Raw genomic sequence first — 16,933 nt, 5'->3', positions numbered from 1 at the left:
ACAATTAAAATCAATAAATAATCGAAATGAGTCTGTGTTTTACGATCTCAGAACTCCACTTTGTGTTTCTCAGCAAAGAATATCTCATACTAACAAGGGGGAGAATGGAAACTGGGCCTGTCCGCAGCAAACTGATTCTTCCCAGATCCCTTCAAATGATCATCCCTCTTAAACAAGTGTCTGTTGAGCTTCAATTCAGAGACACAGAAACAGGCATACTTTTGGAGTTGTTTAACTGCCTGACCAAGGCCAACGATTAGTCATGCTACTCATTTCAAAGAAAATAGCTTGACATCCTGTCTTTTAATTTGTTGGTTGAGTCTGAGCATTAGTGGGCAATGAGTCTGTCATAGATGTTTTTTATTTTACAGTAAGGAGCTATAGAGCCGCCGTCTTTTCGGAAATCTTCCGAGTCTTGTGACACTCACATCCACAAAGACGGCTTTCACCTCTGAAACCTTCGGAAGACCACACGGCAGCAGCACACGCCTGTTTGTCCCCAATTTGCTGACCGGGAGGTGGTGCAGGCCTGAGTGTGCTCCATTCACAAGAGCAAAAGATGTCACCTGCGCTTTTTCAAATTCTGGGCTGAACAGGATTTGGTTTCTCTCTCTTTTTTTTTTTTTTAGGGCTAATCATGCATTTCCACACATCCAGAAAGTGTGCGGTGGAGAGTTTTTTTGGAAAACTCCAGCTCCTGTGGTGATCAAGAATCGCAACACTGGCAGTCTGTGGGGAAGTGAGTGTGAGTAGCAGAGCAGTGACAGGAAGGTGGCCTGTTCGAATGACTGGAAATGGTAAAATATGTATTGACATTTCACCGGTGCTATCATCACCTTCAAGAAACAGTATAAGGTCTCTTTGAGAAGGGGACACATGCCTGAAATGTTTTGCCACAGCTGCCTGGTAGCCAACAGTGCAGGGCAGTATGTGCGCACACACACAAACATACACATACACATACTGTGGGTAGATGTGCAAAAATGCTTGAATCTGAAATGCACCCCTATAGGGACAGTTACAGGTTTATGGTTCTGCAGCTATTTATTTTATTTGGGCGTATTCGTATGATTCCCCGGTCCGATGTCCTGTGTCAGCACATTTTGATACTGAAATGTATTTATTCACTGTCAGAGAAGAGATGTAAAGTATAAACCAAACAGCACATGTAGAACTTACCAATCAAAATATTTCTCTCAAGAAAAGTTCTTTTTGTTTTCACTTCACAGTTTACATCTATTAGGCAAAGAAATAGTTGTATGTATGTATAGAGCAAGTAAAAACAAATAAAAGAAGTGGGCGTGGCCTCTGATTTTGGATTGAAAGGATAACCATGTGGAGAGGCCGCTATTAAATTCACACCAATCCCTATAACTGCTCCAGTTTTCTGCAACAGTTTTTGCAGGTGCAATATATCTCTTTTTCTTGATTTTACTAGAACTTTACTTCTTAAGAAAATATATGAATATAAATGTCAACACAAAGTTGCAAGTTTATGGTCACACTTGCAAGTTTCTTGTTTTCTTGATGGTAGAAACACAGATTATGGAATAATTAGCTTTTTTTGGTGATAAGCTGCTGCGTCTTTATGACAGCTCCAGCTTTAGTAAAGCAACAAAAAAAAAGACATGCAAAATCTTAGATTTTGATGTGATAAAGCAGTTACAACTTCATGTTAATTTTTTTAAGACACTTATAAGAATTAATCACAAGGTTTTCATTCATATATATACGCTTCGCTATTTGTTTTCTCCCTTCTGATGTCATTAGGAAAATCACCACCAACAATTAAAACTTCTCATTTTCCACACAAAAAGCTACTGCTTTGTGTTCTCATTAGTTTGTTTGGCATGGAAATGGATAAATTGTTGGATTTAGTTTATTTTTGTTTGACCTTGTACTTTATATATGAAAATGAAGATGGCCAAAGTGAGACAAGTATGAATTTACCCTGACTCAGAAAACACAAGTTATGACAAAAGTCCAGGTCATGAGTCTGACATGAGCAAATGGCTTGCCCCTTGCCAGTTATTCGCAGAAATCTGTTAGCACTCTAAATGAGACGTCTCGGAGTGATTCATCTGTCTCTCCTTTTACGTATAATACTTAGTATCATTAAACCCAAATATGCTCCAGAACTCTGGTTGGACTCCCTTTTGTACCTCTTACAGTGGACTAGTTCTAATCAGCTGGAAAAAAAACAAAACATCTGCACGCCCACAAGATAAGATTGGAATGTGCATGTAATCTCAACAAGGACTAAAAAACCCTAATTCTATGTTCTGAAAATGAGCGACGGCGGAGGGACTCTTTCGACTCCCAAAAAAACAACAGCATCCCCTTCGATGACCCAAAATGCTCCCTTCTTATTTATTGCAATAATGTCAATGTGACTCATTGGTGATACATTTGGTTGCTGTTTTACTATTCAAAAGACGTTTTATTAGACACTGCTTTTATACATGTCCATAAACATTTCTCCACGTCCAAAGTTTGTTAAATCGATGGGTGTGAGGGCCATTGCGGTCACAGAGAATAACAGGCTATTTTCAGCGCAGAGCCCAAATGCTATTTCTTTTATTTTCATGTGCCCAGTGGATGTACAACTGCTGTTGAAAGTGGACCTCACTGGTTTAACCCACTCTCTGGGACAGTCCCCCTACCCCCCCAAAAGGATGCAACTTTCCTTTCACAGTGGTGATTACAGAGCGCGGGGGCCCATAACTCTGTCAATGAAAGATACTTTTAAGAAAACACACAGTTGAAGCAGTTTTGCGTGGAAAGAATGTCAATCTGTGTATTTAAAAGGAAGAGGGTGGAAAAAATAACTTGGAAATCTGGACCGATTCCATCTCAGTTCATCCCCTCCCCTCTCCTCATTTTCTCTCTCCATCCTGTCTGGCTTTAAGAAATGTGTTTCTCGTTGTCTGACTCAGTGCCTATAACTCTCAACACGCTTGGTCGGCATTTTTTTGTGCTCGAAAACCACTCAAAACAAAACGTAATTCCATCTTCTTTTTTTTTTTTTTTCTCAACAATGCTTGTTTTTTTTCCTGGAGTCATACTGAAATTTAATCAAGGGCCCAATGAGAAAGACATACAACAGCAATTTCCATACGTGCAAGCACCCACAGAATGATTGCCACATATTCACTGGAGGAAATTAGTTCTATTTTCTGTAGGATCGTTTACTGTTCCCTCAGGACACCTGGCCCTTTTCAATGTTATTATAAGTTAATTGTACACATAAATTATCCTTTCTGGTCATCTGCTCTTGGACAAAGTAATCTAACATACAGTACAAAGGTCATTTTAAGTTAAAGTTAAGAGAAAAAATAAAATCAGCACCGTTTTCGTGTGATCAAATTTACAGAACGCATGTATTTAAACCACTTTCCTGTTTTTTCCACCACCGGAAGGTGTTTGGATCAGGAGGTGAATACAGAGTCTAAATAAAATCTATATGGATATTAACAAATGCATTTCCAGCTTCCAGCATCCATAGCGCAAGTCAAATGCTATTAGGAGGTTTTCTCTTAGACATTTGACACGGCGAGGTAGGAAGATCTGCATCTAGATTTTGTGAAAAAAAAAATTAAGAAAAAAATCAGATGTAGATGAAACACAGTTAGCATTAGAACCAGACCGACCAGCTGATTTTCTCACCCATCATCAGCTATTAACAGATACATCGCATTGCCATCAGTTTCTATATTTTGTTGATTTAAAGCCTTAATCGATCAGGGTATTGTATGTAAGATATGATTTGTGTGTATTCACGGCACTGTTCAGTTGTCAGTTGTTGATATTTGGCTAAATGCAGTTTGGATTGTTGATATCTGAACGTCTGATTACAACCATTTGCTTTTAGATACTGAAATCGGCAGACAGTGATCCGTTTTTTTGTTGTTGTTTTTTTTTTCGGTTGTGCCGTTAATTGACCCCAAATCCGTTCTCTCCCAACACCTGCAGAATATGACAGCTAGACATCTTTGGATAGTAATATTTTGCTGGATCTAAGTTTGCTTTCCCCCGTCCTTTGTTTCATTTCCAACTTAACATCTGGCTGACATATTTCTGATGATTAATTGGTGCGCGCCGCAGCTGCCTGTCACACTCTGCGTTGAAATTAGCTCTTAGCGTGCTGTTTTGTTGATCTGAAATGATTTTTCGAAAACTCTACTGAAATGCGTTGCTCCCAAATATTGTCCGGTAGTAGTCGGGCTCTAGTATAAATAATTGAGTAACTATGAAAACATAAGGGTTTCTCAAAGGATGTTTATCTGTAAATTGTTGGTTAAACTGCACCTGCAGTTTTTAATTTATTTGTCACCAGTTGGTATACTTGGTTATAAAAGGGGCTATCACCCTTATAAATAGTCTCAATCCCTCTATTTATGCATCTATATTGATATACATATATGAAAAGAACACAAAGTCCAATGTGTTACAGGAGGCAGTTCATTTCACTAGTGATGGTTGATTATATCTCTGTCGGTGTAGGTCTTTTCTCTACAGCTTGCCGATGACAGATTCAGTCACAATATAGAACGAGGTTCAAGTTTGACCTGGCCTCCGCAGCTGCCCCTGCCCCTGCCCGGCTTGCAGTGTCTCATCAGTCTATTGGCCTGATCATCATGCGGACGGACTTCATGGAGTAGTAGCCCCCGCCGTAGTCGGCCCAGAAGATCCCGTCCTGGAACTTGCTCCGGTAGACGCCTCCGCTGTACCAGATGCCGTTGAGATTGGCTTGGCCGCAAGCGTTGTACCACCAACCTCCCTTATGGAAATGAGCGCAGTTACCTGTGGATCGAAGGGGGGGAGAGAAAGACAAAAGATCTGTCCACTTCAAAGTAAGTGAATCTGATTGAAGTAAAGAATTCGGGGATTTAAGATGGTCTCTGATATAAATCTTATTTTACGTTGATATTCTTTATTTTTCATGCTGGTCTTTTTTTTTTTTGCCAAAGAACAATCGCTGCCGGCAGGTTATCCAGCTTTATTCAATTCACGCGTGACCGAAAAGATAAGGGTTCTGATCTGGTGCTTTAGAATCAGACAGCATTTGGAGAATTTAACATTTGTTTTTTGTTTTAACCTTTTCTGCAATCACACACTTATAGTGGTATGTTACGCGATGCTTTTAGTGTTTTTTATATTAATACAATGAGGATCACAATTGTCGGCCTTTAGCTAAACACGTCATTGGTCCGTGCTATGTTTATATCCAACAAATTCATAGTCCATTTAGAGCATTAGAGAAGTTTGCGAATTGTGTTTATTATTTAAAAAATTCTGCAAATTTCATGCCAACCCATATAAGATGAGAGACTTCACTATTAGTATGTGGAGTGTATTTCCACTATTCTCACTGTAAATTTCATTTTTACCTGCAGCTTTAATCGATCTTTTACCCATATTGACACCAATTCAAATATTTTTATCACTGACATTGATTTTATGTGATTTTTGCAAGTACGCAGGATTTTATCTCAGTTTGCCACATTTAGTAATTCATCTTATCTTTACACAAGATTTTATTTTTTGATCCTTTCACAACTGCCGAGCACCACCTCATTCAATCGCATGATTTACCCGGTATTTTTTGGCATCCCAAAAATAAAAGAATCATTCAATGTTACAAAGTATGATCCCCAGCGCAGAGCCAAAGTTAACTGGGTCTTTCTGTTTAAATAAGATGGTAACTGTGGGGTGTTCATTTCTGATGCGGCCCAACCACGCACACACTCGGTAATAATGTTAATTTGTGGTTTTAACGCCGCAAATTTGACTGTGTTGAGTTAAGTGTTTCAGCAACGCTCGCGGTATTGAAAGGGGCCATTGCACGACGACAAGACCTCCATTTTCATCTACCTGTGAAGGCGTCCTTGTCTCGGTCCAGAGTTGTGAACTGCTTGGCGTTGTGGCTGCTGAGGGAGTCGCCGGCGTTGCCCCTGTAGGTGCCGAGGCGCAGGCGAAAGCCCTCGCTCTCTGGCTCCAGATGGAAGCTACTGTACTGAGCGTACACCTTCTTGCCCATCCAATCCTCCAGCTCCACCTGTAGCTTGTAGTCCCCCTGCCTTCCCAGCTTGTAAATGCCTTCCAGACCAAGCCAGTACTCCCCATCTATGTTGCCAAATCCGCTCTGAGTCACAACAAGATTAAAAGGAATGTTAGAAAGAGATAAAAAGAAAATAACGCCTGTTGTTTGTTATGTGGTAGCCCAGGAAGTTTAGACACATTATGACTGTTTAGGAACATAAAAGCGTCTCGTAGAGTGGGATTATTACAGAACATGTGAATCTTCTTTTTGATGACGATACCGTCATGTTGTGCAGTTTAGACAAACATCAAAAGGCTAAAGCACCAATGCAAAGGAGTGTCACCCTGTCATTGAATCTTGTTCAGAAATGGTTTAAATTTCCACTGGAAAGTAAGCATCGGTCAGATTCGCCGCTCAAATCCCGCAGCTCCCTTCGATCACGACTTACGGTGAATCAATTTGGGCACTTTCGTTGAATAACCACCGGCAATCTACGTCTGGCTACGTGCCCCCACATCACTTCACTGGTAGAGAAGGCTGAGGTTTGCGATCATGGATTTGCCGGCCGAGCCAGCAGATGATGAACGATGTAGGATTTCAGTCGGAGGCCTCTTCTCCAGTGGTGTGTGCTTATTCGTGTGTGTGTGCGTGTGTGTGTGTACATGCGGTGGCTTTGTGGGAGAGCGCAGAGGCAAATCACTGCTGAAGAGAGCAATTTAGCTTCCACTTACACACAGGCCTGGCTGGGTTGAATGGAACACTACATGGCCAAGTCTGCCAGCAGTGATATACTCCAACCTTTTCTCACACAGCTTTGATGAGAAGGCCCATATGGTGTTATGCAGTAAGCCCACTAGCCATCCATCCAGGAAGGCATCACACTAGTAGTGGTTTTGGAAAGAAACCCCTGCAGATTGAGCAGTGGAACATACCTTTCCATTGGGCCATATAAGATTTCATAATGGAAATCTCAAACTAAATGACCTCGGATGAATACCGCTGCTGACAGGGCATTATATCTTATGGTAAGTGAAAACACAAGTATTCAGGCCCAGGAAACACCCGAATGCTGCAGATGGTTCCTTTAGATGGGTCGCATAAAGGCGCCACTGTTGTCACTAGATGAGATAAATATTCTAGGACCGAGGAAGAGGAGAAGGAGAGCGAGAGAAAAGACAGACAAGGCGGGGCAAGCGCCACTTGTCACCACCTTGTAGTTTTCCCAGTTCCTGAAGAAGTTAACAGATCCGTCCCTCCGGCTCTGGATAACGGTCCAGCCCCCGTTGTCCATATCCTGCTCGCACCAGACCTGCAGAGGCCTCTCTGTTTCATCTGGTTTGATCAGGTACATGCCGCTGGTGCTGTGGCCGGCTTCCTGAGCCTCCAGACAGTCTCGGAACGGACCTGGAGAAAGGATCCATTAGGAAAGGATGCGAGCGGTGAAAAAGACTGTGACTGGCTGAAAATGGGGGAGGAAAACTTTATGAACTGTTAAGCCTCGGGAGATAAAGGGCTTTTGTACAGCCGCGGACAGTAATCTGCAGTTCATTCGATAAGTTAGCGTGACACGATTTGCTTTTATTCCGTTACATTTAATACTGTGAAGCGGGACGTTCCACTTAACTACATTTACCTCAAAGTAGTTATTGGAAAGTATTCTGAGATCATTGTGGTGCGATAGAAAGTAAATGAATAAATAAAAAGGCTAAAAGTGTGATAGTTTCTACCTCAAATATAGGCATTACATCAATTGCTATCAATGGCAATGACCCTGTTGCAAGCTTTTAGTGTGAGATTTTGTCCTAAGATAGGGATTCCAGTTACCTTAATGTTGCTATAAAGAAAGAAATGCGAATTTTGCGTATTTCTGCATAGCTGTTCCTCATCCACATAGCGCGTCATGCCGCCACCACGGTAGTCGGGCATGGAAAAACAAAAAGGTCAATGTTTTTCTTTGGCTGATGAAAAAACAATCTTTTTACAACTTGTAACTTATTTCAGCTAAGCCCTTTCTAAACAAGGTCTTGCAGTGCTCAGCTGCGTTTTCATCTTGCCGTTCAAAAGAAAAAAGATTGTTTAAAAAGAAAGATTCTCATGTTTGTTACTGAATGCCTTCATGCATGAATTTCATGGTCACATTGTTTACACCAGATGGCTGACCATCATCGTGATAACAACTGTGGAAATCCCAGCAGGGTATTGTGATGAGGACACACAGAGGATGCAGAGGACCGGACAGCAATTTTCCAGGCCTGTGTTTTCTTTCTGAAAATCCAGTCCTCTGGTGGTAAAATGAACTTAGTAGAAGCTGCTGTCATTAAAAAACAACAACAACAAAATCCTGGAAAATCCAGTGTTGGCAGGAGCTGTCAGAAATTGTCAATGCTGGAATGATTTGTGCTATTTCTGTCAAATCATGATGCTTTCCCAGCCAAGCACTTGCCTACTGGCACGGCGCAGAGGAGTTCGGAAATGAAATTTTGACAAAAATCAGAACCCCTCCGCAGGCACGAGGTGAGGTGACTGGTTAAACTCTATAAATTCAATCAAACTCAACCCGATTGTTTCTTTGAATCGACTAACTCACTTTCCAACAATGAAACTCTCATACTCTGATGAAGTTGTTGAGCACTTTGTCGGACTTAAACAGTCGCGAACGATCATTCAGAAGTTTACGGTCCAAGTCAACTGTGAAACATTCAGTGAAATCTGGACTTTTTGGCCAATGAAAGTCTTTTGGAAGTGGATCATTGCGCGGACGTATTCCTTTGTTTCTGGCAATGGAGGTCCTTTTTCCTCTAGCGACCGCACTTTTTGGCTGGATGTCTGCACTTTGGTTGTATTTTCTGAGACTTGAAGGATAGTAATTATTCATTCTTGAACAGAAATTGGCTGTGGCTTGGGCCGGCCCTGACACGCTGCGCTCAGCTTTGAGCACCTCAAGTGTAGGGTAGTCACAATGGTTGGCTTTGTTTATAATTTTCCTCTTGTTCTCTTCAAAATTGCTATAATCTCAACACATAGTTGGGTTAATATCTTAATAAAGGTATGTTACAGCAGGGGGGTTGGCCTCACAGGGACTGTCGCAGCACATTAAAAAATATTAAATAATATTACATGTTTTATGGAGCATTTGGCGAATGTGAGCTACAAGTTTACATGATGAGTAAATGTCTGGCAGTGGGTAAAATAGGAAAATCAATATCACAGAAACCGACGGAGTAATAAATAACATATTTATCCGGGTCCGTGTATATGTTGTCCCTGAATGGTTGGCAGGGATGGAATTAATTAGGTCATTTAGATAAAATACATAACTTCATTCGAGGTCAGATTCTTCCAAAACAGGCGTCTTGTCATCCTATAAGTGTCTGGTTTTCGTTAAGCTAATTTTCATGAGAAAAGTTTTAATTACTCACACATGTGTAGCTTATTTAACATGAGAGTGACCTTCACCAAGCAAACGATTTAAAAGTAATATAAAGGTCACCACACTCGACTATAACGTTTAATCAGGAACTTAAAATACCTTATTAAATTTACTAGAATCGGCTCCGCTTTTTTGGTGTGCAGAATCCTACGGTGAGCCTGGGTTTTGTCTGCGATGCAATGGAACAGTCTTGTAAAGGATCGCTTTCACATACAGCTGCACTGAAATCCTACACACTTTATTATTTTTGGGTGAGGGCAACCTAAATGTGTCAGGATTTTTTGTTGATGAGCAAAATGGCACCGGTGGGGTTTTTTTGTCCGCTTTACTTTAAGTCCCCGGCCGCAGTTCAGACGTTACAACATTTTTATTTCCATACTGGCGTGCGCTCTTCCTCTTAAGCTGAGAACAGAGCTCCAGCTGAATTTGCAAATCTTTAACCTTTGAAAATGAGGCCATTGGCCCACCTGCAGCTGTACCAAGTCAGGGAATATAATTTTGTTATGGCTGACCTGCAAAGTCATACATTTTGGCGTGACTGTCTTGTGTTTCTGTGTTTTCAGTGTCAATGAAATTAACGCGCGGGTCATTTGCTACGTCCTGCACTCACCTTCTGCACTAAAGTTTCGCTGAGGAGGTTTCTGGGCTTCCAGGGTGCCGCTTGTCGGTGACGGCCCGGAGCGAGAGCCCCTCTCCCGCGCAAATCTGGTATTATCCCTCTGGATCTCATTGGTGATGCGAGGGACGTTGACGGGGATATTCTCGGGCACCACTTGCACCATTGGGGGTCCCATGGGTGGCTGCTCGTGCCTTCCGCTGTAGACCTGCATACAGCGCTCTTCCAGTGCTCCTATCACCACCGACTGATTGTTCACCATTGCAGCGAGGGCAGCGTATTTGGCCTCCAGTTCCCTGTACCGCGAGGCAAGACGCAATGACTCAGTGGTGGCATTCAGGATGCGCGTCTCCAACTGTGCCAGTTCTAATGAGTTGTCCCTCTTCCTGATGATCTCATGCAGCAGCTGCATGTAAAGCTGAGTCACCCTGGAGTTCATGTTCCTGCTCTCCTTTCTCAGCAGCTTCATCTCATTCACCAGGTTGCCATCCACGTCCACCACCAGCTTCAGGGTCTCCATCTCTCGACGCTGCTTCGACAGAAGGTCTCGCACCGCGGCCACATCGAGACGGGTCACGCGGTCCTTGTCGGTGGAGTGACCGCGGGCCGCGCAAATGGGACCCGTGATCTTCTGCTCAGGGACCAGGAAGGTGTAGGAACACTTCTTATTTTCTCCGGTAGCCTCTGGAGCCCTTCGTATCCGGGAGAGGATGGGGTTCTTAGTGAGGGCTTCACTGTTGCTCCAGAGGAATAGACAAAACAAAGTAACTAGACTCCACATTCCAGGTCCCATGGTTCCTTGTTGATTTATCACCCAAATGCACAAGAGATCTATAGAAGATAAAGAGAGGAATCTGTATTTTTTCATGCTGCAAAGAAAGTCCATCCAAACCCAGAATGTACCAGTCATTCATCCCTCTGGGCCGCTGTCTCCCACTGACAGTACAAATTTCATTTTCATTTCTCATGTATATTAATTTATTTTGTTAAAAGTCGCATATTTTTTTAGAACAGCTGGGAAATATATTGTACTAGTAAATCCCACTCCAAGATGCGTCTTTCATTTCTGGGAGTTATGATGTGTTTGCGGATTAAGACACAATGTGTGTTTAAATTTCATTGGAAAAAAATCCTTTCAGCACTAATCAAGCCATTGTTGATTCATTTAACTCCTGGCAGAAACACACCGATTATTCTGGACATAGTTTTCTTTTGTTTTCAAGTAATTATAAACCTCTACCAAAAGACTATTGCCAGGCAGATGTGAAGAACATGGTTTCGATCTCAAACATCATATGAATCTCTATGATGGCTGTGGAACAAATCTCATCTTGAATTGGCCCGCTGCAAAGCAGGCAGGAACCGAAAAGGTCTTCTGCTGAAATCTTCAGCAAGGCTTGATCAACGAGAATGAAGGATTCATCAATGCACTTCTTGTTTGCTTAATTCTGATGAGGATATCTTCTCTGTTTCCCAAGTGTTGCCGCCAATAATCTCTATACATTAAAAGGTCAAATATTGAAAAAAGAAATAGCTCATAAGTTAACAAACAACGAGAGTGATGGTGAACAGATAACAGAATGAGTCTTCTATCATCATGCTATTCTTCTGTGTATTAATTATTTAACATTAGTGAGGCTGTGGACTCTCCCTTTTTTTTTAGGAATTATTTGACCGGACCTGTCATATGGTTTGACCTTGGTTACCATGGGAATGGTATCTGGGTGACGCCTGCCTCCCTAAGGAAAAGACGAACAGCTGCATCTTTCACAGCTGGAGCTCAAACGTCGTCCCTACCGTGACAAGGCTGACACGAGAGCCATGCAAAACATTAGGTGACATGTTAGAATGGAAAATACTTTCATAATAACTGGTTCCCATAATGTTAAATAAAGAAAAGGGACTTAGATGGGATGTTTCAGAAGAAGGATTTCAGTCAAGACCGAGCACAGACCCCAGCTTGATCGGGATCTAAGTAGTCATTAAAATGTAAATGTAAAGTGGACTATGTCTAGCTGCGGTATGCAGATGGTCTCAAGGAAAAACAAGCATGCAAGTAGCACTTGATGTTTGCACATGGCAACATGTGCCCTCTGGCTCACTTGTGGTGGAGAAGGAGCAGCGCCACCCACTTGCTACGGTCACACATACTTTCAAAATATTCCCTCATATGTTCTGTTTCAATATAGACCACACCACATCTGTATCAGGTGTCTGGGTGTGTGCAAGTTGCCAGCCATGTTTTTCATATTTCTGTGGGTCGACTGCCTTGAGACCCTCCATGATGATACCATATAGCACTCTGTGGTGGGCAAAGTATTCATATCCTTTACCGACTCTTAAATTTAGAGGAAGTATTTTTACAAATACCTAATTGCAAGCAAATGCCCCGGACTGGGCATGCGATTTTGCTACATGTATGTACTAATATCCTAATATAAGAAAAATATACTTTTATTTTAATCGTATAAAATACCGTTTATCATAAATACTTGTGAGCTCACTGTTATTTTAGATACTTTGAATAAACCGACGGTGATGGCTCTGCATCATTCAATAGTAAATGTATGTGTAGAACATGTATGTTGAACGTACTGGATAACGAATTTGATAAAATGCTAAAACAATTTTACGGCTTAATACTCAAATATTCAACCTTATATAAAATATACGTTCCCCTCTGAAAAGTAAATGGACAATTTGGATAAATGAGTAGATAGGGCAATATTCTCCTTGAAATGTAACAGTGTATAAAATATATCAAAGGTTTTACTCTGGATTAACTGAAAGGCAAGCATGTGACTGAAAATCAATGAAATAAAGAAAAAAAAAACAGGAAAATTAGGAGAAAATCGACACAAATGACAATTTACCAAAAGATCGAGCTTCTGAGAACCTTTTCACCGGCATTTTGTGAATCACTTCCTTCCACATGTGAAAGTAATTTCAAGGAGAAAATGTATGCACAAACTACTTTTCCCACACAGGACATTTCCATGATTTTGTGGACGGAGCTGTTTGTCTGACACAAACTGGTAGAAAGCAGAATGTTTGGATCATCGGGCCTCACCGTCTCATTTAACTTGCTTGGCTGGTAAGTAGATATACAACTATCGGTGAGCAATAAAAGAAAAAAAAAGAAATAAATTGATACTTTTTATATAAAGAAGAGAGCAAGGGATTCCTGCTGTATGAGTTATGTTCAAATTGATTTTTGGAAGAACAATGTGTGTTGATTTTGACAGCAAATGAGCCGGGGTAGGGGAGAGTGACGTCTAAAAACGCATACTTACTGAATGATGCCTCGTGTCGACTTCAGCAACAAGGCTTGGCTCTGACACCGAATGTAATTATGAGCCAACCTTAAACTGACTTTGGCAGGTTTGGCCAAATCTAACCTGAAGGCAGTCTGCTGAATATGACCAAGGAAGTTAAGTAACCTTCTTTTGCTCCTCTGATGGGCACACAATTTGACCCACTTCATAAAAGGGCTCACAGAGACATATCCACCGAGGATTTTCACGGATGCCAAAAGGGAGAATTAAATAATTCGAAGGCAGAGACAGCACTAGACGCTTTGAATCCTTTCTGTGGTCGCCTCTTGATGTGTAGTTGCACTGAAGTCCCGACCGCAGTTAATGGGACAGATTCCCAAATCATGACCTAAGCTGAAACTGCTGCTTAGGCGGAATAATGCTCTATTCTCAGTGTCAAAGGAAAAATATGTGCTTGCCAATATCTTATTAAGAGAAGGTAACAATAATCTCTTATGGCTCATAAATTCACTGCTGCCCCGAAGTCTGCATTTTACCTATTGAAAATGTATACAATCCTGTTATAGTTTATTGTATTACAGATTTAAAAGTATGACGGAGGAAAATGGGCCATGTGTCAGAGCTCAGAAACACCTTGGCACTGTCAGACAGTTGTTATTACCAAGAGAACGCTTTTCTCCCGTCTTTCCGTAATCACAGGTCATCCCCTTCAATACCTCCTCAACAATTGGCCCGTCTGCAAGTCTCCATCCCCACAATATGAATCTCGCTTCTTTGGCCCCGACAGGAGTGACAGTGTTTACACAGAGGCTCCTCAGCCAGGGCTGTGAATCTAACTGGCAGGTTTTTTTTCACTCCCTGTCATTCACACCCTGCTGGTCTTCATCAAGTCAGCCACAGCAGCCATTTTTCTGTTGACTTATTAAAAGTATTTTCTCTCCTCCTTGCCCAGAGTCAGACCTGACTCGCTCCAGCCACCTAATTTGTATTAATGCAGTCATTGCAACCAGACAAGTCAAACTTTGTGGTGGCGGGTTTTTCCCTGAGAAGCAGTGCCCACTGACTCTTTGTGGTGCCACTGAGCTGTCTTTAATGCTGATAGATTTAGTTTAAAATTAAGATTTTCAAAGCCCCCTGGGTTTTCGTGCACAGCCTTCCTCTAATTTCTGTCCAACATTACTTCAACATCATAGATAAAATGAAAATCAGAAAATCTATTTCTTCCAGTCTAACTTTGGTCTGGGTTTCGCTCTCAGCTCGCAGATTTTTAGGATCGTGCCAATTAGCAGTCACATTTTTCTGATGGTGCCTCTGATTAGGTCCGTCTGTTGGGGGCGACAACCTGACGTATGAGCCCTGTGCAGATTATACGTGATCAAGATGATTGCACTGTATATGCATAACACACGTAAAAAAAAAAAGAACCTCCCAAGTGTTTAAATGGTTACTTTAATTCACATTTTTAGAGGTTTTCCCACAACTACAATCCCATCTGAGGTATTATTCTAATGCTTTAAACGCTATTTTACGGAGATTACTGAGATAATCAAAAGTATGAGCAATTTCAAAATTTCTCCCGCAAGGATTGCATACAAGCATTCATTTCGTTTATTTTTCTAATTCGAGAGAGCTTACCTCTGTCAGTTAGTTCGGTCAGTGATCCAAGACATCCAGGTCGTGTCTCAGTTGTGTTTCTTAAGTTTCATGCTCTCCATTCTCCTGGCCTCACTTTCAGTCTCCCTCTGTCTTAGCTCTCATTGAGAATGAAGGCCGGCATACAGCTATCGCACAGGCAAACACCGTCCAGTAGGAGAACAGTAGAGGGTGGTCCAAGTACGGAAAGAAGGAGGCTGATGGTGTGATTTTCTCTGTTGTTTGAGGAGAGGGAGGCATGGTCCTGCCTTCTCCCACTGATGTCATGTAAAGTTTAGGCAGGTTTTAAAGACGTTTTTTGATAGTATTCTCTCCTTTTAAAAGATAAGTGAAGGGACAGATGGGATGGGAGTCATCAAGTGCCAAAGCAACTTAGTGCTGTTATTTCATTCTAATGATTTGTTGTTTACAAGATTAGTCAGGCTTGTGCAAATTGTTCGTCAATGCTCGTTCATTCGCTATCACACAATTAAACCGTCTCCTGCTATGTTCTCTGTCTACTTCTGTCCTGTCTGCTCTGTCTTCTGTGTTCTTACAAAACTCTTTCCTTTCAGCACTAATCTAATGACTTTGATTCTGGCAATCCGGTAGCCTCGGAATTTTAATAGGTCTGTTTTGTATGTGAGTGTTTCTCTGCAAATGGTATGTGTGTGTCTTTTGCTGCGATCCAGCTGTGTTTATTTGGTTATGAGGACAATATGCAGAGGGTTTTGCACATGCGCATGCTCACTCATGCATGCATGCAAACATACACTAACTTTCAGGCGCGTGCGCACACACGCACACGCTCACACACTCACTCACGAGCACACAAAATCCGCCCCTAAGCTAAATGTTTTGAAATGAGGGGGAAGCACAAGCCTTGATACATGGGGATTCTCTGCGTGGGGAGACATACTTCACTGTGTGGGAGGACAGCTTTGCTTATGGTAATCGAGACAGGACATTTGTATTCTAGAAGTGTGCATACACTAAAGTGTCTGGATGCATGTGTGTGACCCATATATGGATGAGAACATATGTTTACGTGTTTGATTAAAAGTGCCCATATTGCTCGGTTGTGTATAATAGAAGCCATCCAATTTACATGAATTATATATAGAAGACCGTCGGCTGGGAAGGGAAGCCTGAAAAGCTGAAAAAACACATATTTGTGCTAATTCAAGCCATGCTTGGAAAAACATTTTCTGTTCCCGCTCTACTAAAGCTCCACTCTTGTGTAGTCTTGTATATAAGAGGTTCCCAATCTGGGGATCACGCAACCCTGAGGGCTCCCCAGATAAACATGATAGGTCCCGAGATGATGGAATGAATAGAGAAAGAAATAATATACTTATGAATTGTTTATCGTCTTGTATATTGGGCAGAAATGTTCTTGGGCAATTCAGATCCTCTTCTTCTTTTGTGACCTTACAAAGATCAGATTGGAATGAGACATTATTCATCTAATGACTTCAGTTCTACCTGATACATTGAAAAACAAATCCTATTATGAGTGTGGAAAAGGCAACAGCTTGAAAACAAGAATCACTTGTTTGTTTACATGCACATGTACCTGTAAAGGCTATAACATGTAAGTCTGTTAAACTTTCAGATATCTGGTTTATGGCCGTAAGATACAAAAATGAAAAAAAAAAAAAAAAAAAAGTTCTAACACAGCTTGTTTATTCATAATATAAACTGGCAATGAAACTCTGAAACTATTTTTCCCACTAAACATGATTTAATTGAAATGTTTTCCATACATTGTCTGTATTTGGGCAAACTTTAGCGGGTTACTAGCTTACTTGCCTTATAAACAATCTTAGCATAGCTCTGTAATTTATAGAACCGCGCTATAAATTAAAAAGAACAAAATGAATTAAAGAAAAAAAAACTTAAGAGGTACCAGCACTGCATGACTTCAATCATAATAA

General features: G+C 41.3%; 1 protein-coding gene across 1 annotated transcript; it reads right to left on the bottom strand.

Moving 5' to 3' along the window:
- Positions 1 to 4,278: 4,278 nt before the first annotated feature.
- LOC147219203 (angiopoietin-related protein 1-like) lies at positions 4,279 to 15,175 on the bottom strand. Its single transcript, XM_086172951.1, has 5 exons — positions 15,000 to 15,175; positions 10,084 to 10,920; positions 7,254 to 7,447; positions 5,875 to 6,145; positions 4,279 to 4,803 (listed from the first exon to the last, which is right to left on the bottom strand). Exons 2-5 carry the CDS (start codon positions 10,880 to 10,882, stop codon positions 4,616 to 4,618), a joined length of 1,452 nt encoding a protein of 483 aa, XP_086029077.1. The 5' UTR covers positions 10,883 to 10,920; positions 15,000 to 15,175; the 3' UTR covers positions 4,279 to 4,615.
- Positions 15,176 to 16,933: the final 1,758 nt, after the last annotated feature.

The sequence above is a fragment of the Fistularia commersonii genome, chromosome 25 (genome assembly GCF_037954325.1).
Source record: "Fistularia commersonii isolate RoL2024-O1a breed Wild chromosome 25, RoL_Fcom_v1.0, whole genome shotgun sequence".
NCBI lineage: Eukaryota > Metazoa > Chordata > Actinopteri > Syngnathiformes > Fistulariidae > Fistularia > Fistularia commersonii.
Note: the sequence above shows the minus strand (reverse complement) of the source record. Positions and strands in the feature narration are given on the sequence as shown.

Bases quoted from the DNA above. Each gene is read 5' to 3' on its own strand.
- LOC147219203 (XM_086172951.1), bottom strand. From the start codon at position 10,882: ATGGGACCTGGAATGTGGAGTCTAGTTACTTTGTTTTGTCTATTCCTC. The intron at 6,146-7,253 runs GTGGTGACAAGT...GTTGTGACTCAG, and splicing joins GGAACTGGGAAAACTACAAG to AGCGGATTTGGCAACATAGA. The intron at 4,804-5,874 runs GTAGATGAAAAT...TTCGATCCACAG, and splicing joins AGACAAGGACGCCTTCACAG to GTAACTGCGCTCATTTCCAT.